This window comes from Ciconia boyciana, chromosome 6 (assembly GCF_034638445.1).
Source record: "Ciconia boyciana chromosome 6, ASM3463844v1, whole genome shotgun sequence".
In the NCBI taxonomy this organism is placed as follows: domain Eukaryota; kingdom Metazoa; phylum Chordata; class Aves; order Ciconiiformes; family Ciconiidae; genus Ciconia; species Ciconia boyciana.
In genome coordinates this window covers 36549016-36576851 of record NC_132939.1, presented here as the reverse complement: position 1 = coordinate 36576851, position 27836 = coordinate 36549016, and the positions used below count along the sequence as shown (strand labels likewise).

Genomic DNA, 27836 nt, shown 5'->3' with positions numbered 1-27836 from the left:
ACCCAAGGGCTTAAACTCGAAGACAAACAAACCCCAAATCTTTTCCAGAGATTTGACAAATACTTGGGATATTTGAAAATAAATATTTCATGCCTATTTTAAAAGCTTTTTTTTTTTTTGTGTAGTTTTGAATTCCTACATTTTGGTGAAAGAAGCACAGAAATATCTCAAGAAAAGTAATTTCTATGATAAAGCCAGCCTGACAAGAATCAGGAGATACTGGAAAATTTGCATTCCTCCAAAGTTTGTCCTTAGGCAAACAATTTTTATTGGCATCAAAAAACAGCACACTAGATTTTTTTTGTCTGTATCTGTGAAGGAGAAAGTATATACTTGAATTTTGTTTACGCTGATGCTGTAACAGGCCAGAAAGTGGATGTAAATAATATTTGTTAATTCTGAAGCTCCACTAAACTGCTTGATGCTTGCAAATACAGTAAATACATTTTATTCCATGGGTATAGGTAAAATTCAAGCATAGGCTTTCTACACTACTGTGATCTCCAAACAGTTTTGAGACAGGATCTGTTCATCTTCAGTCTCACATTGTGCTGCTTACATGGCGCAAACCCTCTCCAGGGATCTTCTTTCCAGCATTCCCTTGTTCTGGCAGTGGTAGGAGAGCCATTTCCTATGCCAAAACCTTGCTTGTCTCTGCTTCTGTGCCAGCAGTTTTTTATCTTAGCATCAAGAGAGGAAGCGAGGAGGGGTTTCCTGGAGAGGAGATGGCCTGAAGAAGAGACTTTGGTCAAAAATGGTATCGTGGTATCTAACTTGTCTCCCAGCATAAGGTCCATCAGAGGCTAGTGATTTAAGCTAAAGCTTACCTGTACTTCTCTAACAAGTTCTGTCCTGCCTCAAGAATTAGGGAGTTAGATCTGCTGCTGCTTCTCTGCTGAGCTGAGGAAAGGAGGAGTAGAGCAAAAAGACAGTGTTTAATTCAGAGTGTCCTATATTCTTGATAGTCCTCCATCACTTGTATTCTTTTTGGTGGATTGGATTAATTTCTTGCACGCAAAAAATATTAGAAAACAAAACATTGATTGACTTTTAGATTTATTCCCTGGGAGCAATTTCTTTTTTCAGTCTGCAAGTATTTGACAGGTAAAAAAATATATAAGTATATCCACTAAACCTAGTTACGTTTTATATGTATCCCTGTTTCTAATAAGTATAAATAATTCTAAACTTTTTCAGAGTGTGAATCCGTATCTACAAGGACAGCGACTGGATAACGTTGTAGCAAAGAAGTCTGTTCCACATTTTTCAGATGAAGACAAGGGTCCTGAATAAGTACAATAAAAATGAATGATGAAAACTCATGCCATCCTCTGCTAGATCGTAATATTGCTTATATATAATCATCTATTAAAATCCTTGTGAATGGCAGCATGTTTATTATTTATATAATTGTAGATGAAAAACAGCTGTATTTATAACAGTATGTTCTCCTAGATAACAAAAATATGGTTCTGCTTTTTGTTAAGTTATGGTAAAAGGACATTTCTGTTGTTTTTATTTTAGTCATGGAGCAAACTTTAAAAATATTAGTCATTTTAATAGCTAACGCGAGGTAAATGGTCTTAATGACCAGCTTGTAAATAGGAAGATGTAAAAAAATGCCCGGTCTGACTCCAACATTTAATCTTAAACATTACTATGTTTGACACATGAAAATTATAGTTTTATGTTTTGTTCACAAATATTGTTACTTAGCAAAGACAAAGTATTTATTTTACCCAGAGAATTTTGGCTTTTGGTCCACTTTAATAAACATTTAAGCAATCTACAAGGTTTGCAAAGTGACATTTTCCAAAATATTTCAGAGGCTCATTTGTCTCGGTTATTGCTGTGCAAATTTAAAAATTAAAGAACTGCTTTTTGACTCTATCCACTGGAATATTTTTCTATTAGTTTTAATCATTTCATGTCCACAACTTTCATGAACAGTTGCACATCTTTCTTCCTTATCAATGGTACTGTTGTGTGGAAATTAATCTCCCCTGCTGTTCTTTGTCTTAGTAACAGCAGCATTTGTGCATTATAATGTTCTTAAATTATGTTTCCCTGGGATATTATAAGTGAAGATGGAGACATTTGTCTGTGTTAATAGGGTTGTGTCAACATCCTCTGAATCTAAATCCAGGATATGAAGGTCATTACCGTTGATGATCTTCTGAAAAACTGATATTCTAATAACACTGGTAGCTATCACTGCTCTTGAAGTTGCTCTGGGAAGCTTAAATTGCCTTTTTGCCCCTAGGAGATTGAAGAACTTTATATTCCAGAAAACTGAGTTCTCCCTTTCTGAAACATGAGAACATAAAATTACCTGAAATTTTGTTATTTTCAATATTTCAAGCCATGCGCATGGGGCATTAGAATTATGGAAACCAGCATTAGCTTACAGCTTTGAACTTCAAATCTGTGAAAAAAACCTGTAGTTTCCTTCCCCATCCTACAGAAAGACACAGTAAAATAATGATGACCCCTTAGAAAAAACAGATAAGAAACTAACAGAAACTAAAGATCCTAGCTACATAAGATCAGACTTAACAGGATGGCACAAATATGACTATGGCATTTGCTTTTTCTATCCCAGCACTTAGTAATTTGTAATAAATTATGTATGCAGAGAGTCAGTCCTCTTATGTCATTTACGGGTAGATTGCAAAACTCCGTAACATTCTAGGCTGAACTATCGTGTTTTTCATCATATTTCCTCTTTAAACAAATTCTGGAAGAGAAAACTAAATAGTATGTAATGCACTGGGGTTTATAAACCCATTTTACATGTGACACGAAATTGAGGAGTTTGTGTGAATCACGGAGCTCCTTCTACTTCCAGTGCCTGGATGGGATGGGAGTAATCCAGCTGTTCACACGAGAGAACTTGTATTCTCTGCTTCTTAAGCTTACTCTTTTTATCTGCACTCCTGCTTAGTCTTCACACAGGTATTGAGAATTGCAGAGTTGCAAAGGTTGTCTCCAAAACCAGAAAAAAGCTATATATCGTGGCATGAATCTGAAATCGGAACCCACTGATGCCCAGTGGTCCAGAGTATGTGAAATGGTCTTTCCTCCCACCTAACCCCACAGCCAGCTGCTGGTGCGGCTACAAGGCTTCCAGGTGGTCAGACACTAGATTTCCATTCTGAAGAAGCTGGTGTTTCTTCAGGTACTCAATGGTCTTATCAAGGCTTTTAAAATAATCTGAGCTACATTCTGTCCTTATTAGCTCCAGTAAAATCCATTTTAATCACAAAAATGAAGTAACCATGAAGGCAATTTATTTCATTTTTAAGCTCTTGGTAAGGACCAGCACATAATAAAAGGCAGTGTGTACAGTAAATGAGGGGCTTAAAAAGGGAGGGGCGAAGAAGTATTGCTTGCTTAACAGTATCAGCAATCCCACGTCTGATTTCTTGAAGCACTTCAGCTCACTACACCCACTGCGTGGGGATGTGATAATCTGGCACTGCAAACTGACCCCAACAGGAAACCCCGGTGGCTGCCTGTGACCGCCTGTGACCCTGGGGGGGCCTGAGGAGCTGCCCTTCTGTCTATGAGAGATCTGCACAGAGCAGGTGAAGGAAAAATTACACAATTTAGAGATGTGTTTGTCTTTAAATGCAAGCAAAAAATCCCCTTTAGACTGCACAATACAATGATGCGTCTTACAGGAACTGTCTGCTGGAAGAAATCAAATGCGTGGTGGTGAGCAGCCATCTGCTGAGTCCATCAGGCAGCTTGAGTGTTTCACCAGGAAGACTCAACAGCACTATTGTGAAATATTAATAAAATATAGCTATTACACCATGATAATGAGATTAATTACTTGAATTTCAGTTTCATAGTAGACCTGCCTTTCTGTACTGGGATTAGTAGTCCCATATTAATTAAAAAAACCCAAAAACCAAGCCAAAAAAGTTGCCTCTCCTACTGCTCCAACAACAGTCCAAAAACGTATATGTAGGGGTTTTTTTACAAAGAATCATCACAGTGCTGGTCTTTTGGAATCAAGGAACAAAGATACCAACTATCCCCCTCACTAAGAGCTCACTCCACCAAACCAATATTCACAAGAATGTAAACAGTTGCTCAGCTCTTACAGGTGTAATCGCCCTTTAACATTTATGATGCATGTGAATTAAGGAGCATGTATATTGCTATTGTTGCTTAGAATTTTCATTGAATTAAAACCTTTTTAGATTATTTTAAAATCTGCAAATGTTAATTACTTCTAACATATTTGAGACACAATGTGCTTGAAAGAAGCTATAGAAAATAAAGTGTATTGCCATGCAACATTGCTTTTGTCTGGTAAAGAAATATTTATGACCCTAGTTTAAAAAAAACACTGTGTAACTGAGCAGATTATAGTATTTGATTTGTGACACAAAACTTACTCTGGGGGTGCGTCTATATGTACATATATATACACACACACTCGCATACACACATACTAACATACACTGTTTAAAAGATAACATAGTCTTATAATAAACTCTGTAGTAAAGAATATAAAGATGTCAACCCACAGAAGAAAGTAATCTAGAAATGCTTAGTGAATTATTTAGGAGGCGAAATAGGAGCGGATATGCTCCTTTTTATTGGCACATTTGCATTCACCTAACTAAACCATGCCGCTAATCTATTCAGCAACTCATGAGCAAACCAAAGAAACTTGGAAGTAGTTCCTGGGAATGTGATGTCAGAGTCCCGAGAGTCACTTACAGGACTGTAGGTGAAGCTGATCTGAAGCTTATTTTATCAAAATATGATGAAGCATACCTTCATCTGTTAAACTGAGGAGGGACACAGGCAGAAAGATGACTACCAAGTCAACTAAGTTTTTTATTTCGTTGTGGACAAAGTAAAATTCACGCCCCTTTGTTTCCAAACGTCAGGAGTTGGGGATGAAGAAAAGTATTTGTTTGACGATGAAGAGGAGACTTGAGTCCGTGCCCTCAAATCAGGCCTCTAACCAGTAGCTGTGTGAAAGTGTTGAAAAGGCTTTGTTTCCATTTTCATGCTGTACAAAAACTGATTTTTGAACCATTTAAATTTGTTGGGAAGAAGCCCATAACAACACCAACCCAAAACAAACTTGGAATCTTCTTACATTTTGCTGGTAAACTCACTAAACCAACTCTTACCTCATTTGTAATGCTGTAACACTTGTCCTGTGAATTAATTTTTATGCAAGTACTTCTTTTTTACATGGAAGTCTGGAATGTTTGGATCATTAAGACAAGGAGTTCAAAGACAACTTTTCAGTCAAAATCACAGACTTAGATTTATGGAAGGAGAAAGGGAAGGTAGGCAGAGTCAGAAGATGCTACCAGGACCACACAGAAATTTAAAATGTACAAAGTACATACAGTTTCACATGACCCATAGGGGAGATGAGTGTACTCACTGTTTTAATAGCTAAGTGCGCTATAGGTAAGATTTAAGATACCTCTCCGTCCAAGTCAGAAGCTACCAAGGATATCAGGGAGTCAGAGGACAATACCTCCAATTTTGAGACATCTGAATCCAAGAATTTGCTTTATTTATGATGCTAACTTCTTTTCTGTGATTACATGGAGCCTGATGGTTGGAAGAGCTGCTAGCCATGTGTTCAACACATGGGAGCATAACAAACTTCAAATGATGTGAGTGTCATGGCAGCAGCGTTACCAATTGGAACTAAAAGAGCTTAAAAACATTCCTGTTTTACTAACAAGGTCCGTTTTTGTATGTGGGGCAGAGGTGGGGAAGGAAGCAGTAGATGGTAGGAATTGGGAATGGCTTCAGACTTTAAAGATTAGGTAGACCTGAGTCACCTCTTTCTATTTCTTCCTAAATTTCCTGTTACGAAAACACATGGAATCCAGCTCCTATTGCAATGCATGGGTGTCTTTTACATTTAATCACTGTGTTTCTTCATCCTACTCTGCTCTCCAAGAACAACAGTGGTGGGAGTTGGTGGCTAAATTTCATTGTAAACCGAGTGAGGCAAAGGAGAAAGCACAAATAAAAATAATGTGGTGTTTGCTACTAGTCTCAAACTCTCCCGCATTCCCTAACCAGTGTCATTCATTTACAGACCATTAAGCCCTGATTTTAAATGTATAAACACTGACTACTTTTATTCCAGATCTTTGTTCCGAACCTAACCACCATATGACAATGTAACTTTCTTGGGAGTCACCAAACATCTCCGTTACATATGATAGGGTTTTTAGGTCTGGGCATCTGAATATTTGTTAGATCACAGAAGGGGCATACGGCTTTGATGCTGAATTCAGTCTTAGCCTCTTTTAATTAAATCTTTATTCTGAGAAACAAACAAACAAAAAACTGTAGCAGTTCATCAGTGCATTATCTACATTCTAATGCCCAGAAGTCTTCTAAAAGTGGCTGAAATTCAAATAGGATAGCCCCTGTGGGGAAATATAGTTCTGATTATTCATCCTAACATAGAACACCTTTCTACATTGGGAAATAAAATACCACGTTGTGGCATTTTATATTTCCAAATGGACAAAACAGACTCATGAAAGAATAAGTCAGGTCATCCAGAGAAGCACTCATAATTCACCATGGGCTAATTTTTCCCTTTTTTTTAACAACGTTGCAACCAGCGACTAACTCAATTGCAAAACTTTAAGTGACTCCAACAGGTAGTGCAATGGCTGCAAGATTTATGGGCTTTAAAGCTGTGTTACTTCAGCTGAATTAAGAAACCTATTTTTAATGCTGCATAAACGATTTATCAATTTTAAAAAATAGTCATAGCTGATTTAAGTAAGTTCTTGAAAAGTCTTTGTTAAAAGTAAGTTCTTTAAAAGTCATTGTTATAACAGATAAGCATTGCTGTCATAGTTCATGCATAGACCCTGGCTATTGGTTAAATTCGCAAACAACCCAACGACTCAGCTGCCATAGGGGTTTGTGCATGTGCGGGTAACGTGTGTGCGCACAGTTAAAAAAATGGCAAAGTTTGCCCTGCTTCTGTTTCCTTATAGCTTCCTCCTGCTATTCCCACAGTGTCTCCAGCTTTGCTGCAGACTTTCTGATGGCTATGGATCTGAAGTTAGGGGTTCTCAGAAGACTTGTTTTCAGTAGGTCTCATGCGTGCAAGTTATCCAGCATGCAAGCAATATGTGTCAGAATAACATACATTTCTTTCAGTTTAAAATACATTAATTATTTTCTGCTTTAGTAGTTGAGGCTATATTCTAATTTCTAACCATATTGGCTATTTCCTGATGTGTTTTTATGTTCTCAGCAGCAGCCTATGAGCCCTTAAAAGGACAAGAATTATCCACAAACTTGAAGATAAGACCTTCATAGATTGCCCCTAAAATATCGGTTGCTTTGTAAAAACACTTTGTGTCTATTTTGTTGTGTATCTGGAGGTTCTTGATATGGAGGTTTACAAAACTGGAAATTATTTCCAATTAACAGATGGGTGAACAGTTGCAAAGAGGTTGAGGGCCAGCTCCACTAAAGGCTTAAGTGCCCACAGGTGGACCTTTGGTAATACAAATACCAAAGTCCAAGCACATGATCCTCAAGCCCTGCCTCCCTTGCCCGATTCCTTAAGCAGCTGAACAACTATGTTTTCTTGTCAATGAAGTACCTCAGGCACCTAAACTTCTACTTCCATGCATGCCTGGACTGTTTGAAACTTGGTGAACCTGCACAGCTCTACACCTATCTCAGTCCTAAACCCAACCTGAATCCACAAACTTGGCAATTCCTCCCCTATATTTCCTGAGGGAATCAGCCTGGTAAGGGCCCACCTCACACATGCCTACAGGACCAGGCATTGCACAAAATACCACAGCAGAAGTAGACAGTTTAATTAAAAAAAAAAAAAAGGTCTCTAGAAGAGATACGGCAAAAGAATCAAAGCTCTAACAGCGCCAGAGAAGGGGATCAAGAATGAACACAAATTTATCATCTAGTGGTTAGCAGGGCAGGGTGAACATGAGGACAGACAGGGTAACACCTGGGCTCTAGCTAAACCTCAAGGAGTGTTTGGGGAGCCAGCCAGACACTGGATAAAAATACAGAAGTAGTCTTAAAGCATGGTGAAAACAATCCAACCACCCTCCCCCATCCTCCCCACTAGATGCCTTACTTTGGCTCTCTGTCTTTATTTACTTGTTTCCTGAATTGTTGTATGGGAGGTGCAGAGTCCTCCCATACAAATAGGCTCCTGCCTCGTGGCATAGAGGCTACACCTCTGGAGGTGTAGGAGGTACAGGTTTGAACCCCTCCAGGGAGTAGAGAGAGACCACAATCTTTTCTTGTCGGATTCCTGAAACAATACCAGCCTTCTTTTACTCATTTGCATGGTTTTCTTTGCAGGAAAATGAGATGTATTTAGCTGCTACCCAAATAATTGGAAGAATGTTACATTTAGCAAGACAAATTAGCAAGAGTTCATTTACTTGACTGTGCATTCTTTATTCTAGTAACTTAAAAAATATCTTTAGATCATTTTGCATCTGTTGAAAAGAAAGCCTTTAAAAACCCACTTTCTTACTCACTGTTAGCATTCCACTGACAAATTTGATCTCGCAATCATTGTCATCCATCAGGTTTGTTGACCAAAGGCTCCAGTGACCCTAAGGGACCCTGTTAGTGTTGCTAACAGGATATCTCTTTACAGCAAGACATGTCTTGTTATAAGCATTTTGAGTGTTGAAGATAAGTCACAATCTTTTCCGCTACACCAGCAGGAATAATTCCTTTCAAGGTGATTTCACGGGGAATTCTCCCTATTAAAATATGCAAGGCCAAACACTGAAGGGGTTTTCAGAGCTTTTCCAGAAGCTGGTGGTAGTATACTCAAAGCAAGAGGCTTTGATAGAGGCCCAGATAGAGTAAACAATTTGATTTGAGATACTAAAACATAAAAGTATTTGGTCTTACAAAGTACTTCTCTAAATTAGACACAAGGAAGTCCCATGTGGTTATGCTGTTTTTTCTCTATTTAGGAAGGCGGTTTTGTTACACTTCATTGTAGTAGTCACCTCCTCCCTAATGCGCAGAGGCTTTCTAAACAAATCGTCCCATCTCCATTGGATAAAAAAGTGCTTTCTGCCTCTAGATAGCCTGTGCCCTCACCTGGATTTATCTCAACTAATTACATCAAGATAAAAACCCCTGTACCTTGTCTCTGGCATGTTTTTACATCATGATAGCTGTCTCAGTGTAAAAACTTCAGCCTACAGGAGAGGCATAGCCAAAAGAAGTCATGAACTCTGAATCCAAGAATTTACTATATTAAAAAGGAGGATTTCTTCTTTGCCTGACAATGCAGGAAAATATCTTGTTTGTTTCTGTTTTCTCTTTGGTCAGATCAGAAGAACAAGAAATACCTACACGGACCTTTTCTTTTTTTTTTTTTTAATGTGTGTTGTGGTTTAACCCCAGCCGGCAACTGAGCACCACACAGCTGCTTGCTTACTCCTCACCGGTGGGACGAGGGAGCGAATTAGAAGAGTAAAAGTGAGAAAACTCATGGGTTGAGATAAAGACAATTTAATAGGCAAAGCAAAAGCCACTCATGCAAGCAAAGCAAAGCAAGGAATTAATTCACTACTTCCCATGGGCAGGCAGGTTCAGCCATCTCCAGGAAAGCAGGGCTCCATCACGCGTAACGGTGACTTGGGAAGACAAACACCGTCACTCCTAATGTCCCCCTTCCTTCTTCTTCTCCCAGCTTTATATACTGAGCATGACACCATATGGTATAGAATAGCCCTTTGGTCAGTTGGGGTCAGCTGTCCCGGCTGTGTCCCCTTCCATCTCCTTGTGCCCCCGCAGCCTCCTCGCTGGTGGGGTGGGGTGAGAGGCAGAAAAGGCCTTGACTCTGTGCAAGCACTGCTCAGCAATAACAAAAACATTCCTGTGTTATCAACACTGTTTCCAGCACAAATCCAAAACATAGCCTCATACTAGCGACTACGAAGAAAATTAACTCTACCCCAGCCAAAACCAGCACAACATGTCTGATAGCTTTTGGTGACACCAGGTCCCAAAGATTCTTTCCTCTAAATGTTCTATTATATTTTTCAAAAGGAAAAATATGTAATTTTTCCTGTGACTTCATATGTTCATTTTGAAACCCTGATAATGATAATGATAATGATAATGATAATGATAATGATAATGATAATGATAACAACAACAATAATTAACACCTCCTTCACAAGGAGTCTAATTCCATCTGGCTGAGAACCAAAAAGCCCTGCCACAGTCTGATCTGAAGTGTAATTGATTTGGTCACTTGCAATTTAACTTCTTCGCTTATGTCTTTAGTGCATTACGACTTCCTTGGGAGAGGAAAGAAAACTGTTTACATTTTTAGACTTTTTAAAAGTGCATCCAAAAGCTCCAAGTGTTTGGTGCCTGATTAATTACAAACACCTAGAGGATTGCTCCCAAGCCTATTTACAGAATAGCTCCTAACATCAAGTGATTTTACACTTTTCCAGGCACTTTGAATCGTATGTTATTTGTGGAAAAAAAAAATATCATTTAATCAAACTGCCAATGAAAGCAGCTAATGGAGAATTGTTGGGCAGCATGGTGAGTCCCAGAATGTAAGATGACAGCTCTTCCATGGCTCTGAACAGCTCCACAGAAAGGGAAGAGTGATGTCTGTTGTAGCTATATTTGGAGAATAAAGTAAAAGGACTTGAAAAACGCTAATTAGAATTCAAGATACCGTAAGAAAGGGAAAGATCAATGAAGAAATATCCAACTGCCCTTAGCCAAACAGGCTAAACAGGATACTTTTGACAAGGAAACAGAAGAAGCAAAACAGAGCAGTTGGAAATATCAAGACAAGAGATTTGGCCCTAGGCTCGCCTGTGTAGTTTCCCAGAAGTGATTTGTTTTGGCAATTTTTGAAAGAGTAAATTTTTGGTAACCATACAGATAAAAAAGAGACTATTTTTGTATTTTATTATTATTGTATTGTATATTTAATTCTTAAGTTCATAAAGTTTAGCATTCTAGTATGCACATCAACTAGAATGCCCTTTAACAGGGGAAAGATGTATATATAAATTATTTTGGGGTCTTTTAGAAAGGCTTGCCTGACTCAAGCCTCTTGGATTGTTGTGTGCACTTCATTTTATACACTCCGCATAGCCCCACTGAAAACAAAGTCAAGCATCTGGCAAGTCCCTGCAGGATTTGGGTCCGAATCTAAGTATAGCAAAAAACTGAAGTATGCGCACAAGTCCACCTTTCTTACCAAAGCACTTACCTATCTGTTCGCATTTATGTCTATACTTAAAATGCTATTCAAATCAACAAAGACTGCTAAATTGGAGCCTTATCTTTAGCAGTTCTTTTAGATAACCACAACTGGTTAAACACTTCTTTGTCTGCCTTTAGATTTTTTTGTCCACAACAGTGAAAACTTGGCTTATTCACTGGAAATAGGATTTTTTTTTTACTGTGGAGAATTACAGAAGTTAGAAGGTCTTCTTCCCCATTAAAAGCTTTTAGAAATTGCAAAATGGATGCATTCAAGCACGTAGATACAAAATAGGTGACAGTTAAAAAAATATGATGTATCTTCCCAGATTAAGTCGAACTCTCAACTCCTCTTATTAACTGCTTATTTCATGGGAAGTTTGGTACCGACCCAGCTTCAAGGATTTAGGCCAAAATGATTCTGGCTCCGAGAACTCTGTTCCCTATTGCAGTTTTATAGGTGGGGAAATGGAACGAAGAGAAACTCAGTGAGTGAAAAAGGGAAAAGGATGAAGGTGGGGGGTGGGGTGTACTTGTGTGTCTTAGACCTCTTCTTCTTGACACAGAGACCATCTAAATAAAAAATTGCAGGGAGGAAGAGTTCTATTTCTTCCCACCCACATTAGTATTCACTCTGAGAAGTGGACTAACCCATGCTGGAGCAGTACAACTGTTTGACAGAGTTCTTTCCTTCCCGTAACACAGCAGCCATTTTTGTGACACTGGATTTCAAATATAAAATGCAGAAGTTCTATACAGTCTAAATAAGTTGTTGTCTCAGCCAAAAAAGGGCTTCAGCTCTTTCATTCCTGCAAAGCTACTTTTTAATCTGGTATTCCATTTTTACCTGGATATCGCCAGGAAAAACAAAAAGATTAGAATTTTGAAGAGGGCAATGGGATAAAAGAAAAACTCAAACCGAAACAAAAGCCTTGCAAATCTTACATAATAAAATGGTTCTCCTGCCTCTCTCACTCCTTTTTCTTTCACTACAGTCAGTAAGTGGCAGAGTCAGGAAAAAAGCCTAGACTTCTTAACTTCCAGCTATCTATCTTACCTGCTAGGCTGACATCGTATGCTCTATAGGTGTTGCACAGAAGCCCCCACACTGCAAGGAGGAGAAAGCACTCCTCTTCCAGGCAACATCCTGAGTTACAGGTGGGTACACAACAACAAATTGCCTTTCATCATAGCAGGAAAGGAGTAAAAAGGACTGTTTTGCCAGAACTGTGTATGAGATATCTATACATGGCTTAAAAGTGTATGTAATCTGTCCAAGATATTGGGATGCAGTAAGGTGTGGGAAGGGAGTCTTTTAGTTTTGCAGCATTGCTGGAGACTGTATTTCATAGCTGTCATATCCCTGGAATGAAATATGGAAGCAAATAATACATCGAGCTCCTTAGGTGCCTCCTTTCATAATAGCCATTTACGACTTCAGACTATAAGGGCTTCTTATACTCACACAAACTCAGTTTGCTTAGCTGAGTCACTTCTTGTATCACATTGCTTCAGAGCTGCCCTGAAAGCAAAGCATGCCAGCAAACCTCTCCTACAGATTCATGAGACAGAAGAAAAAGAAAAGCAAATGCATGAGGGCAGAGGAATTTTTAATGGGTATTTTATGGCTTTCATTTTCTTGGCAAATTCTTCTATAGCCATCAAATACATAAGATGCATCAAAAAAATTGTGAAAAGAGTTATAAAAGGTTAGCTTGACAAATGATATTTCCTCATTTGGCATGAAAGTTTATATTTGTTCAGCAGTCAAACTTCATCCTAATAAAATAACCTTTTCTAAATCACTTTTGAAACATAGTCACATATGGATTGTGTTATATATGTGGGTGTTTTGAGGCCAGAAAACATATTTTTTGTTCTATGCCTGCAGCACAGAGCAGAGTGGAATGCTGGTGGGTGACCATGGCTCTAGGTGCAGAGATCATTACAAGCCCACAACCTGACTCTACATGTAGTAAATGCTAAACAAGAAAGCTTTTCAGACACACCAGGCCACCATACCTGCACTTTTCAGAGCGGGATCCTAGATCTTTAAAGTATTTGGGTGCTAAAAGCTAGGGATTTTACCTTGAACCCATTCATTCTTTTGATTTCCAATGTTCTGTTTCTGAACATTCACAAATGAAATGGGGGTATATTCCTAGATGAAGTCGTATTTTGAAACTAAAAAAATTAAAATATTTAATTTTCAAAAAACCCTGCAAAATAAACATTTTCCCTTGCTTAATTTTCTCTCATTCAGCTGATGGAAATCTATACATTAAAATATTGATGTTCTGTCAACTTAAATCTAAAATACTGGTTTTTTAACAAGTACAATATTATCCAAATCTTTCTTCTCAGGCTATGGGGTAGAGCCTCAGCCACATGGACATTAATTCTAAAACTCAAATAAGATAAAAATTTAAGTCCTTTAATTAAACAGAACTTTGCTAGTCTCAAGTAATTTTTGCACAGTCTCAAGCTTGATTTTTTCCAGTAAATTTTATAAGAAATGTAACTCAATCCAGACAAACCTCAGCTTTTTCTGGTATTATTTTATACAGCTTGATATGAAGTACAACGGTCAGATAAGGTTCAGCTACCCTATTTAAATGAGGGGTTTTTTGTACAATAATCTGTAATAGAATAAACAGTGGAGTACCCGAACAAGAACCATAGGACTGGTATGTTAATAGAGTATGTTGAAACCAAAGCCCACAACATCTCCTTCCCTCATCTTGTGCCATTTATTACTGTCTACCTACTTAGGTTTGAAATAAAAAATGAGAAATCTTTTTCTTTGTTGGTTTATCATAAGGCTTTTTGTCCATTACTTTTGGATATATGTAAATCCCACAGGGAAGTGGATTCTTGGAGCATCACTTCTTTTCTATGACAAAACATGTTTGGTTTTTTTTCCTATGTAAAGCAAACAAGCTCCCACACTTGGGCAATAATGTAACAACAGAGCATTTCTATGCACAGCCCATCCAACACACACTACATATAATCTTGCTTACGCTCCCAGTCATGAATTACACTGCTCATCTCGCTCATCAAGATAGGAAGATCAGCCATGTACACCACCTGAAGGTCGACAATCCCCATAACATGAAGATACCCCTCATCTTTGAGAGCATGTCCCACAAAACTAATTTCTGAAACCAGACACCTCTGCAACGCACACATCTTTTGTCGCATCAGATAACCACTGTGCCAAATTTCATCGTGTCACGCCTCTGCTGGGCAGCTTCAAATTCCCCCCTGGGATGGCAGGTGGCGAGCAGCAGACTGCAGTGGAAATCAGCGCTTGCTTCTAGCCTTGTTACAAGCTCAGTAAGAAAAGTTATGGTTGTGTTGGTGAGACAAATTCTTCCTTAACACTTCACTCCCTTATTTTCACAAGTTTTTCATGAGCACCACTGGAATTTTAAAGGACGAAAAGCACAGCAAAGCATCACTACCTCTGTATTAACAAGAAGTTGAGGCACGCTGGTAGGTAGGTATGTAGGTATGTACATGTATATTTTCTGCTTTAAAATACATGAACAGAGTGGTTTGGCGTTACTCTTCTTGAATGTTACCAACAGAAAGGAAAAATCTCAAGTTGCTGCCATACAAAAAGCACTGAAAACATTAGAGATTTTGTCATCAATGGCTGAGTCTTATGTACCCTTTTAGTTTTTCCTCTGTAAATTAGTGCCAGATTCATAGCCCTGTAAACCAAGCTCCTTTCTCTCCTTAGCAGAACAGTTCAAAATATCAAGTAAAGCAGTTTAGATGTGCCCTGTCTCTCCTGGACAGCTTGCCTTACTTCTGACCTGGAGGAACATGTCGAGGAGTGAGAGATGTTGGATTTCTAGGTATATTAGGGCCAGATTCTCAGCTGGCATAAATCAGTTACATCTCCCTGAAGTTATTATAAGCTATTCCAATTTACTCAAGAAGAGGATCTGGCCCCTGTCAGTCTTTGGCTTCTCTGCAAAGGCTTTTAATAAGGCGCCAACTGTCCTGGCAGTGAGGATATACTGGGTAGCACTCAAAAGTTAGCAGTAGCAGACAGGAGCTCAGCCCAGTAACATTTTTCTCTGCAAGAATTAAGTACAGCACTTCTTTTAAGCTTAAAACAATTCCTACTGTTCCACTAAAACAAAGACCAACTCACACAGCGAATACCAGCAAGAAATGGGAGAGGAAATTTAAAAAAAAACAAAAACAAAAAAGCCCAACAAAACAATAGCAAGCGGATAGTTGAATCCAGCCAGGTTCATAGTACATGGCCGTTACTGCCCCATGACATTGAAGCTCTTAATCTCAAACCTATGCCACAAAAATATGCATATTCCCATAGGCCTCTTTTATACTAAATAATTATATAAAATTTCCCCATCAGTATTCCAGCTCCAGTTAGCAGCACTGGTGAGCATCAACAGAATTTCAAGTGTGGATAAGGGGGGAGGAAGAGGAAGCATTTTCTTTTAAGCAGTGGGGGCTTTTTAAGCCAGAAGATAGCAGAACCTCATCTTTGGTTGGATCTGACCAGCACAGCTGAACCTTTGGAGTAAACTTGGGGAATGTTTTGTTAAAGAATCCATCAGTAAAAGGAATACAAACTTCCAAGCTGGAAATTATCTGGATACCTGATGTGAAAAGAACAATAAGGAAAAACATGTCTTCCCCCCACCTCCCTCAACCACAAAGAAATAAAAATAGACAGAAATGTTTCTTCTTTTTTGCCAAGTCTTCTTTTTTTAAATTTATTTCTACACTCATTCAGTCCAAGGAAACAGATACAGCTACAATTACTTACCTAGTTAGTACCCAACTGGTTTATTTTTCTGAATGAGCAGGCAAACTCTTGCAGGAATAATTCTACTTTCCAATCATCGAGAAATCTGAAAAATTGTCTTGCTGGATGCAAGATGCTAATGCCTACTTGAAACACTCTGTGGATTAAACCGAGTGAAAGAAAACAGATGGGAAAATATGGTGCAGAACATTCAACTGCAAGAAATGGAGAGAGGTCTTGAGAAGGCAACACACCTTCCACACCTGGAGATGCTTCCTAAAGGGTTTCTTAGTTTGCTTTAAGTCAAACTGAGATCTACTCCACATCAGCCACTCTGGCTAGATGCTTGACTGCAGTGAGGCGTTAAGCGAAGATGACTGCTCTACAATTGATGCCCAGAAGTGTCATTATCTAAGAAGGTCAATGCCAGAGTGGCATGTAAACTACATCCCAGAAAAACACAGCAGAGAGGCAGCTTGCCCGCAGGCCAGCAGCAATGCCTGGAAGTGCATGCAGTGCCAGTGTGTGCTGGTTTCAGCTGGGATAGAGTTAATTTTCTTCCTAGTAGCTGGTATAGTGCTGTGTTTTGGATTTTAGTATGAGAATAATATTGATAACACACTGATGTTTTAGTTGTTGCTGAGCAGTGCTTACACTGGTCAAGGACTTTTCAGCTTCCCATGTTCTGCCAGGCGCACGAGAACTTGGGAGGGGGCACAGCCGGGACAGCTGACCCCAGCTGACCAAAGGGCTATTCCATACCATATGGCGTCATGCTCAGCATATAAAGCTGGGGAAGAAGAAGGAAGGGGGGGACATTAGGAGCGATGGCATTTGTCTTCCCAAGTAACCATTACGCATGATGGAGCCCTGCTTTCCTGGAGATGGCTGAACACCTGCCTGCTGATGGGAAGTAGTGAATGAATTCCTTGCTTTGCTTTGCTTGTGTGCGTGGCTATTGCTTTCCCTATTAAACTGTCTTTATCTTGATCCACGAGTTTTCTCACTTTTACTCTTATAATTCTCTCCCCCCATCCCACCAGGGGGGAGTGAGCAAGCGGCTGTGTGGGGCTCAGTTGCCCGCTGGGGCTAAACCACGACACAGTGCCGTCATCAGGCACCAACAGGAGCTCAGAGCAACCACAGAGAACACCTCCTCCAGCACCAAACGCCTGGACCATGGCCCTAGGCCACCAGCTTGGCTCTAGGGCGGGTAATCAGAGTCAGAGACAGAGCAGAAGAGAGGTGACTAGACCCCTTCCCTACACATCAGTACAACTACTTAACAGAAGAAAAGGAGCATAAAGTCTGTCAACATACTGAGAGGTGGGAATTGTGACTTTTTCTCTGGATTCATAAAGGAAGGACCCCAGCTGATTAAAAACGTCTATTAACTTCAATAGCAGTTTTTTGAGTAAAATAACAAAAAAACCCTAAAAATTTCCTAGGCCTCTCCTTCCATCCATCTAGATGTCATTTGCTGTGATTCTTTGCCAATAATCCTTCCCCTTCATTGTATTTGAATTTCAGTGGCCCCTGCACACCAACACATTTTCCCTCTCATGCTGCCACCTACCACTGCACTGCGGTTGCTTGCCCTGTTGCTTCTGCAGCATTTCTACATGCTGCTGGTCAAGTAATTGAAGTGATTATTTTTCAACAAGTTATTGCTAAATGTGTGTGTGAATTACAGCAAGGGGCCTAATTTACTACCTTGCTGAGCACTCACCTATATAACTGGCACTAAGTGGAGCCATCCTTCGGCCTTAAGCAAAGAGCAAGCTGCTGCTAAGTACTGTGAAAAGTCAGAAACCTGGCATCTTGCCTAGCCCTGGCATCCCTAACGTAGCAGATCCTTTCATTTTAATTCATCTTCCCCATCTGCAAAACCAGGGACAATAAAAACCTCTACTTGTCAGGTGAGATCCGGGCCTCTCCGAGGCCTGAAGTGGGTGCTGACTACCAGGGCTGGGTCACTGAGGTGCAGGGCCGGTTTGGTTCGCAGGCAGTAATTCGTGCCGGACAGTCAGGAGAAAACAAAACGGCGCTTGCAGCACCACCTGCACGGCCCGGGTCCGTCGCAGGGCGCTTCTCTTTGCTTCGCTTCGTGCTGGGTGATGCCCGCCGCTGGAAGCGGCAGCTGACAAACGTCTCTCCTTAATGAGCGAGCCCAAAGGTCAACCCGTATTTCAGAGGCAGCTCCTGCTCGTAATGACTCCGTCCTTCGGTAGCGTTGCAGCCCCCCGTGCTAAAAAGCCCGTGGGAGACGAGCGCCGGTGCTGGAGCGCCTGGGGACCGGGGGGCACCGCGGGAGGTGCGGGCTGCCACTGCGGGCTGCGAGGTCCCCTCGCCCCCCAGGGCTCTGCCGCTCGGTGCCCCGACGCTGGCTGCAGACTCGGGGTAAGGCTCGGGCAGCCGCAGCGCGGAGAGGCCCTCCCGGGTTACGGCTGCGGAGGACTCGGTCCGCAAAGACGCTCAGCCCCCGCCGGTTTCTGCCTAATTCCGAGCGACCCCTGAGAAGCGGTGGGGACTGGCCCGGGAATCGCGGCCGCCTGGCCCAGGGGATCCGGAGCGGCAGCCTGCGGGCCGGCCGCGGGCGCGGAGCGGAGCGGAGCGGTGAGTGCCCCCGCGGCCGCCCCGACGGGCGGGCGGCTCCGGCCGCCTCCGCGCTTAGCCCAGGCGGGACGCGCCGTTCCTTCGCCGCCCCTGCCCTTCGCGGGACGCCTGAGGAGCCCGCAGCCCTCTGAGAGACGCAGTGGCGGGAGGGGAAAAAGCCACCCGAGGTGTCCCGCCTCTGGCGGGACACAAAACAATAAAACAAACCAACAAAATCTCACTGATAGAGCCGTGAGAGCGGCTGCGGATCAGGAGCCACACTTTAACACTCCCCCACGCACACACACACAGAGGGGTTTTTTGCCAAAGCTGCGTGACTCCCGGCATATTTGCAGAAGGCAAACCTCAGCAGTGCCAATTTGTAACAGGGAGGGCCGGAAAGGTGGCTGCCTCCCTCCTGGCCAAGGCAGGCCGGCAAGGGGCTCCCCTCGGCGGCTCCGCTGCGGGACCCACCGCTCGCCCGGCCGGCTCTCGGGCAGGGAAGCGCCCCGGCAGCCCAGCCCCGGGCAGTGTGCATGGAAGGGCAGCGGAGGCGGGGGCGGGGGGGCGGATTTAACTCTTCTTAAATGTCATACTTTAATGGGGATGGAAAATGTGAATTTTCTGTGCATTCCAGGAACAATTCCTTGGGGTGGTGACCTTTAGCACCGATTCTCTTAAGAGAGGAAAGTAGTCGAGTGTTTATCTGGACGACCGAAAGCTTTCCCTGGTGGAAGTTTATGGAAGTGTTAAAGGGGGCGGATAACACGGGCTTTGGAGGCGCTTGTCCAATGATCTGGAGGGGCTTGGAGAGCAGATCTCAGCTGGCAGACATTTAAATGGGAGACAGCTCGGCGCTGCTGCAATTTGTAGGCAGGATCCGAGACTCACTCTCTATGGACTCCCGGGCCGCTCCGGGCTCCCACGCCACCCGCTCCGCCGAGTGACCCGCCGGGCAGAGCCCCGCCGAGCCCCAGGCCCCGCCGAAGAGCCGCCGCCGCCGAGCCGGGCCCCGCCGAGGAGCCGCCGCCGCCGCCGCCGCGCAGGTGAGCCGGGACGCGCTGCGCTGCGCGCACGCACGGCGGGGGCGCAAACGGGTCCGCCAGCTGCAGAGTTCGGCCGGTCTCTGTGGGAGGCAAAATTTTAATCTCTGTATCCTACCTTCGGGGAGGGGGAAGGGGAGGAGTCGTTCATCGGTGTCTAGCAAAACTCCTGGGCGCCTCGGTTTTGCAGAGGGTGACACCCGTCCCTCCCGTCAGCGGGAGTGAGGCGACACCGACACTTCCGCTGCAGTGCTGGGGGTTAGGGCGCCGTTACATCTCTCCCCTGACAGGCACAGGGATTGCCAAAGCGCCGTTAGCTCTGCCTCTCATCTCCGCCTACAGCATCACTCCCGACAAATTGGATTCGGCGCCCACGCGACACACGGCAAAATCCCGGCCCGGCCTCTGCGCGGAGCGGGGCGGGGGCAGGTCCCCAGGTGCCGGCCCCGTCCCCTCCCGTCCCGTCCCGTCCCGTCCCGTCCCGTCCCGCCGAGCTGCCCTCTACGAGACCGCTCGGCCCCCGGCTCTGTCCCGGCCCGCCTTCGCAAACCTCCGCCCCTCCGCGGAGCGTGCGCCTGGGCCTCCAGGAGCTCCCCGGGGCGGGGGCCGTACCGCCCGGGGGAGTCGGTGTGTGCCGGCGGGGTCGGCCGCCGCGGAGCGGAGGGTCTGCACCGGCTGCGCGCCCGCGGGGAGCGCCCCGCGTCCCGCAGCCGCGCGTCCTCGGGCGCCGTCGGGGGGGACGGACCGCAGCTCCACCGCTGCGCCCGGCGCCCCTCCGCCTTCCCCTCCTCCGCCTCCTCGCTCTGCCCTCCCACCTGACTCGCAGCCAGGGGCGTTTTGCCGCCCCGACGGCTCCGTGCATCCGTCGGCCACCGCTCCCCGTCCCCGCGCTGACAGGCCCCAGGCTCGGCTCGGCCCAGCCGGAGCCCTCCCCGCAGCGCGCCGGCCCGGGCGGCCCCGCGGGCGCGGAGTGGCCGCGCTCCTCTCGGCCCCGGGCCCGCGGCGCGACCTGGCGCTGGGCTTTTCCCTCCGGGAGGACTCTTGTTTCCTCGCCCCGTCCGTTTTAATGCGAGCCCCCGGGGGCTCGGCAGTCACTTCCAGGGAGCTCGCCCTCCGTTGGATAAGCCCAGACGCGGCCGCCCCGCGGGAGGAGAGCCGGGCGGTGTCGCCGCCGCGAGGAGCGTCCGCACCCGCGGGCAGCCGGGTGAGAAGTTGCCGGCCAAGCCAAGCCGAGCCGAGCCAAGCCGAGCCGAGCCAAGCCAAGCCAAGCCAAGCCAAGCCAAGCCAAGCCAAGCCAAGCCACGCCGGCGGCCCCTGCGCCCCGACGGCCGCCGGTGACCCTGCAGCTCACCCAGGCTGCGCTCAGCGACAGCCCCGTCTTACCTCGGCGGGTTGGGCGGTGCGGCGGGGCCGTCCCGTCCCGGGCGGGGCCGTCCTCTTCGGTGCGGGGCCGCGGCGGCGGCGGGCTGGGAAGGTGCGCGGGCCCCAGCATCCCGCTGTCCCGGTCCGCTCTTCTGAGCCGTAACGTCCCTTCCCGGCCGTCCGCTGCGGCCTCGCTCCTGCTGTCCCGCTCGGGGCTCCTCTCGGTGAAAGAATCGCGAGTGAACCCCGTTTCGCTCCTCGGGTCTGAGGTCCAGTACTGGGGAAACCTTTTTTTGCATAGAGAAGGGCTCTGAAACACCAGCGTGCGTTTGGCTCGCTCTGTCTGCTGCAACGGCGCGGGGTTTAGTTACCCGCCCGTGAGATGCGCGGAGACCTTTGGTGTAGCGCCGGTAGCCCCCGAGCACGGCTGCCCCTGGGCTACGCCCGGTGATCCGTGAGCTGGAGAACCGCTCCCCTCCTGCCCCCGCTCCTCACTGCGCCGAAAAAGCCTGCGAGTCACCAACCACCATGCGGTGGAGACTGTATGTAAGTGGTGAAGGGCGCCAATGCCCCTGTCTTTCTGTTCCTCTTTAGGATTCGGTCCCAAGCTGCGCTAAAGCGTTTATTTTTCTGTCGGCGATGTCACCCAGAAAAGCGTGGCTTCTCCTGAAGACTTTCTCCTTTTCAGGACGCGTGGCTGGGCGCAGCAGCACAACTCTTCTGGTGGTTTTAGGGCTCCCTGAGCAAATCTGTCTGAGGGGAGTTTCGCTCTGGGGAGCGGAGCTGTCAGGCTGCATGGGCGTCTTCAGGGCAAGTCTAATTCGGGTTTGGTACCAGCCGTGCCCACCATGGTGCCCTGTAGTCCCGTAGGCTGTCCTACGGAGCAATGCTTTCTTAAAGGGGGAATTCTCAAAGTTTCAAAGTTCTTTTTTCTTTCTTTTATTACTGCCTACACTCATTAAGTGTCTCAGAACAGCCATCTCCATGACTCGCAAGAAGGAATTAGCTGAAATGTGAACGTATCAAAATTCTACCAAACAGAGATGTTAGTTTTGCTGTCTTGATCTCAGAGAAAAATTATGGTTCTCTGGGAACTGCCATTGCCATGCCTTTTTGTATATTCAAAAATACAGATCTATGAACTATGAAAACATTACATAAGACTATTTCTGTAATTCATATATAATAAGCCAGGCATAAAATTATTCTGATCCTTTGGGACATAAACCACTTCAATTTTCTGAGTAGTCAAAGGGTTGTGTTTTGCCTCTTTCTTTGGCTGGTATTTGAAGCCCACCAAATACATTTATTTTTCTTAGGTCTTCGTCAGATTATTTTTCATGTTTTCTGTGAAGCACATGAGTCCATGTCTCATAATAATATTTTCCTAGTAAATATGGTTCACAGATGAAATTATGGGCCTGCTGAGGTCTGTGAGAATTTTGCTGTATATTTCAACAGAACCAGGATTCCATCCAGTTCTTTTAAACAAGTTGCTTTGTGCTAAAAAATTTCAGTAATAACTTTCTGACTCTGCCTGGGAACTCCTAGGGAAGTGCTGTTTCTGAACTGACATGTGGCGATCCTTAATTTATAGCAGAAAATGCATAAACGAAAAATTACAGCTTAATTGTATGAAATAATAAACCTGAAAGCATTTACACTTCTCTATGAATGGTTGCGAGTATTAATCCACAAAATTCCTAATCTGTTTTAGATGATGAGATCCCAGGCTCTAGATAAACCACATATGAGGTGATATGAATGTTAGGGCCCAATTCTGCTCCTGTTTGAAGTCAGCAGTAAAATTTCTCTTGGCTTTAGGACTAAGAGTTTACAGATGATGAGAAGTAGAATCAGCTAGCAGGGAAATATGGAAAGAATAGATTTTTGAAGTATTTTGTGACTTTTAAAACATAAATATTAATGGCATCAGATCTCTCTGGATCTGAACAAAATAAGTGGGAATTGACCTAGGCATTTTGGTTGTAGTCATCCGTTTGTTCAAAGGATTCTCAAATGGATTCTCAAAAGGATTTCTGCCATGCCAATGCTTCTGTAAGAGCCAGTATCCAGTACTGAAAATTTTGCAGAAATTTGGAATGTAAGATTTTACAGCCTGATTCCTCACAGCTCCTAACCAAGCTCCAGTTATTACTTCTGCAGAGTGATGGCTGTGACAAGGAAAAAACCATGTACTTCAGGAGAGATTTCTTTTTGGTAAAACTTTGGGTGTGGTAACAGTGATTTAGCTACTTGTACTCTTCTGTGTTCTATTTTTTTGCAGTAATAAAAAAACCTGTTAAGGAAACATTCACAAACACTAATTCATAGATGGATGAACCATGCTAGTTCCTAATGTAAGCAAACAGAGGCATCATCTTCTCTCGTAAGCAAATGCATTGCCTTGGGACCAGAGGTGGTGCGGAATGCCTGTACTGCATTTTGCTTGCTTTCCTTACTGAGGCATACCACCTCATTTGCCTTTGTATTTTGCATTTTAAAAAAATAATCTTAAGTTTTAATAAATGTTTAATAAGTTACTCTTAAAAGAAGGTCCTGCTTGAGCTGCTGTGGGGGTCATGAAGTTCACATAGCCTCTTCTGTGGGTCTATGTTTAAACTGTATTTAGCTCTAAATAATGGGATTACTTTTACTTTTAGATGTGTGTTTTGGAAGTGAACATAACAAATGTTTTGGCTGAGTTGCTAATTTTCATTTGAATCACAATTGCTTTTGTGAGCATGTAATATAGCTTCTGCCTTTAAGGTTGGAAACCAACTCAGTGAAAAATTACCCTTCCTTCCCCAGTTTAGGGTTATATTGAAACACATGCTTGCATTTCCTTAGGGTTAAGCACATGCTTAATAAAGATGCATGAATCTGGGGTACAGATCTTACAATAGCAAACATTACCATCAAATTTCCCCCAAATTCCCATCCCAAAGTACATCTCGTTTTCACATGACTAGACCTTCCTGTGTCATTAATAGCACATTTATGGGGAAAAAAAAAAAAAAAAAAGGGGTGAAGCAATGTGGAGGTCATCAGTTTTAGAAATAAAAGTAGTCCAGGAATATGCATGTTGGTGGGACTTCAACTCAGTTATGGGACACTAAACAAACACCTGAAGTTTCCTGGCACTGCTTATAAACTAGCGATTTATTTTCAATTGCATGCAATGACTCTTTTTTTTTTTTTCTTTTAAGGGTCTGGCACCATGTTGAGTAAATAATGTGCATATTAAAATACTGTCTAAATACAGCATGGGTATACAGTCACCAGAGAAATAGGAATAGTTTTGGAAGGAGTCATTCTGGTCTCTTGAGGAAATAAGCAGTGGTTTATAACTCTTTTTAAAGAATTATTTTAAAGACAAAATTAAATTTAAAAAGAAACATATTTAAATAACATTCAGGTTATAATAGAAATGGGGAAAACCCAGCAAATGTGAAGTCCAAGCTGACACTTGAAATTATGCCGCATTAGTCTTCAATTAGAATTCCCAACTTTTTTTTGTTCTATGTCAGAGCCTTAAGGTTATTAAAATTGCATGTTCTGTACCATATTTCATTTAGATATTAAAAGCAGCCCTTCCAAGTTGTGTCTTGGGGTCGGCAATAGTGTCATTCTTACATCCCTCGCTTGAAACCTGAAGCTTCTGCCAAACATAGGACAAACTGGTACATAAATATAAATGAATAAAATGAATGCATATATTTATCATACGTATTATAAACTCTAGGTGCTCTAACAGTCTGTAGACAAACACTTAAAATATTAGATCCACAAGCAAATCCCTGAATACAATGGAACCCCCCTATGATACTTTTCCACTCCAGTAATTCCTTTCCCAGATCATTTGGTGAGAAATGCTTTTTGAACAGCATAATATAGCATTTATTTTCTCCGTGTGGCTGGAAAGACCTAGTAACTGAGAAATTAACAGCTATCTTTTATAGCAAATGGTACTTACCCTGAGCCTCTACTGAGTCTCTAGGTGGCCCTTACAGCATTGGCATTTGGCTGCTTTCCTGCCTAGTTGTGTGGTCCCAGGCAGAGCGGATAAAGCCGTCCAGGACGGTGCCCTTGCTTTCACATATGTTTCTTGGGTAGTAACACAAGCAGGACTCTCAAATGCTAATTTGTCCCTTACTGATAGAAAGAGTCAAAGAAGGATACAACCGCAGCACTCCAAGCAGGTAGAAGACACCAACATCCTCAGGTTTTTTTCACAGTTCTTCCCCTTTTTAATGTTTGATGGGGTTTTTGCAACCAGTCTCTCATTTCTGGTGGTTTCTTCCAGGTTCCCCATGGGGAGGGTCCCCTGAGAGCCTCATTCCCCGATCTGTCTCTCTTGCTGCCACATCCCTTGGTTTCCAGAACAACATGGAGACCACGGTGCTTCTGGAAGGGGGGAAAGTGTGATAGCTGATGAGTTTCTTTCCGGCTGGTTGGTGTCTTGAGCTGACTGAGCAGCCAAAAGAGCTCAGAGCTTTAGGAAGCAGCAGAAATGATGGGCTAAGGAAGGCAAGAAAGGCTGTTCCTATGATAGTAATTAGGTTTGGAGCAGGGGTGCCGTTTTGAAGAACCTGATAGTCTCCACTTACTGCACTTCTTGAAGTATTTTTGTGTGTGTGTGCACAAACTAGATTCTTTTCTGATACTGATACCTCATGATACTTAACGTTGTATATTAAACTCTGCTGTCCTCATACATCCTTTCAATATCATGCTGTGTATAATGAACAAAATTCAGAGATCTGAAAAATTCTTAACACTGTGACTGCATCTGTGTAACTTCTGTCAAGGATTCAGAGTAATGCGTGAGAAGGTGTAATTTGAAATTACAGGTGTATCTCTTTTAACCTCTACCTAAACATTCTTTTATGTTAGTTGCTTATCTCTTGTTGCACATCTCTTACCTTAAGCTTCCTTACACTCAGATGCATTGGACCAATTCAGAGGGGCAATGTGACAGAGCTTGGGATGCTGTAATTCAACAAGTGGCTACAGCACACGCATTACATTCTGGATGTATGTTATGCAAGAAGCTGTACAAAGCTTCTGAGTCTGACTAAGGAACACAGCTACACTGCGTCTCATAAGTCAAAGAGTTTAGCCCTCTGGTATTGCAGATAACTATGTCATATAAATCCTTGTGTAGCATGAAATCTGTTCTTCCAGCAGTGTAAGTGAGGAGCAACATTCCTTATGTCAGTGAGCTATAAGAAGGGAATGAGAACTCTTAACCAGGGTAATATACATGGAGAAAAGAGCTGGGAAAAGGTGCGTGCTACACAAAATGAAATTCTGTTTGGACTTACTTTAGCCTCTGACTTTCAATCACCATACATTAAAGCTTTTATCACTTGGTAATTTGGAAACAGCTTTCAGCTGCTAAAGGCTAAATGCTTATCTTCTATAAGTGCGCGCGTGCACACACATATTTCTTTTATGGAACTGAGAATTTACTGCATACTTGACTTCTGTTGATATCTGAAATCCACAACTGTGCTTTATTCCCTCAACTTCCTCCATATAGGATGGTCCGCACACTGTATGCCATCGGCGCTGTGTTTCTTCTGATGGGATTGCTGCTACCGGGAGCAGAAGGGAGAAAGAGGAATCGTGGATCTCAAGGTGCTATCCCTCCTCCTGACAAAGATCAGCCCAATGATTCAGAGCAAATGCAGACACAGCAGCAGTCAGGCTCTAGGCATCGAGAACGAGGAAAAGGCACCTCGATGCCTGCTGAAGAGGTGCTGGAGTCTAGTCAGGAGGCATTGCACATCACTGAGCGCAAATACCTAAAGCGGGATTGGTGTAAAACTCAACCCCTCAAACAAACTATCCATGAAGAAGGCTGCAACAGTCGTACCATTATCAACAGGTTCTGCTATGGCCAGTGCAATTCCTTCTACATCCCCAGGCATGTCCGTAAAGAGGAAGGCTCTTTCCAATCTTGTTCCTTCTGCAAGCCCAAGAAATTCACTGCCATGACTGTTACACTCAATTGTCCTGAGCTTCAGCCCCCGAGAAAGAAGAAAAGAATCACCCGAGTTAAGGAATGCCGGTGTATATCTATTGACTTGGACTAAACTGAGAAAAATACGGTACCGATTGCACTCTGACTGTACGCAATCATTGCCAGCGTGAGAGTGAGTGGCATGAACTAGCATGCCTCTGGGGCTGGACAAAATTGTGAATTACCTAAAACAAGAAAAAAAACCCCAAAACAAAGAAAAAATTGATGTAAGGGAAGGGCACGCATGTGTATGTTTGTGTGTAAGAGAGAAAAATGGATGTGTACAAGCAAATATATGAATGTTCACTACAACAAAAAAATTTAACAGGGGTATGAAATATTAAAAAAAAACTATTTACCCGCAGTCATGAATTAGGTTTCCTAGTGTATATTCACATTTTTGCCGCTTGTTGGGAAAGTGGAGCTGTGGCTTTTGCTAATGTTCACCTGCCGTGCTATTTGCTTTTACTGTATTAAGAGAAACATCAAAGTGAGAGGACAATATATTTGAAAGCATGAATCTATTCTTAAATACAAAGTAGGCAAAAAGCAGTTTAAAGCGTAGCAAAAACCATCACTGAAAATAGCAGCTGTATCAAGAGTTTGTAACATGCTTCTTCAAAAAAATAACTGTAATCCAAAAGCCATGTCTGGAGAACAATGTGGGGATGTGGGAGTGTTGAAAAGTCAGTATAGGTGGATGGAAAACAGAGCTACAGAAAGCAAAAGGCCAAAGTAAGTA

The 27836-nt window shown here is 43.3% G+C and overlaps 2 protein-coding genes and 1 long non-coding RNA gene across 4 annotated transcripts in view; 2 read left to right on the top strand and 1 right to left on the bottom strand.

The window, feature by feature from the left end:
* The window catches only part of SCG5 (secretogranin V), a 32155-nt gene extending 27904 nt beyond the window's left edge, over window positions 1–4251 (top strand). For both annotated transcript variants that reach the window (XM_072863766.1, XM_072863767.1), the window contains exon 6: window positions 1198–4251. In XM_072863766.1, the coding sequence (XP_072719867.1) occupies window positions 1198–1293 (96 nt within the window). In that variant the 3' untranslated portion in view covers window positions 1294–4251. The remainder of the gene's footprint in view (window positions 1–1197) is intronic.
* Window positions 40–19995, bottom strand: LOC140652677 (uncharacterized). Its single transcript, XR_012042913.1, has 3 exons — window positions 19823–19995; window positions 828–900; window positions 40–730 (listed from the first exon to the last, which is right to left on the bottom strand). It is a non-coding gene; the product is annotated as an uncharacterized lncRNA (long non-coding RNA).
* GREM1 (gremlin 1, DAN family BMP antagonist) lies at window positions 19548–27836 on the top strand. Its single transcript, XM_072863768.1, has 2 exons — window positions 19548–19707; window positions 26612–27836. Exon 2 carries the CDS (start codon window positions 26613–26615, stop codon window positions 27165–27167), a length of 555 nt encoding a protein of 184 aa, XP_072719869.1. The 5' UTR covers window positions 19548–19707; window position 26612; the 3' UTR covers window positions 27168–27836.

What these genes read in the sequence shown, in the direction of transcription:
- GREM1 (XM_072863768.1), top strand. Translation starts at nt 26,613, where the DNA reads ATGGTCCGCACACTGTATGCCATCGGCGCTGTGTTTCTTCTGATGGGA.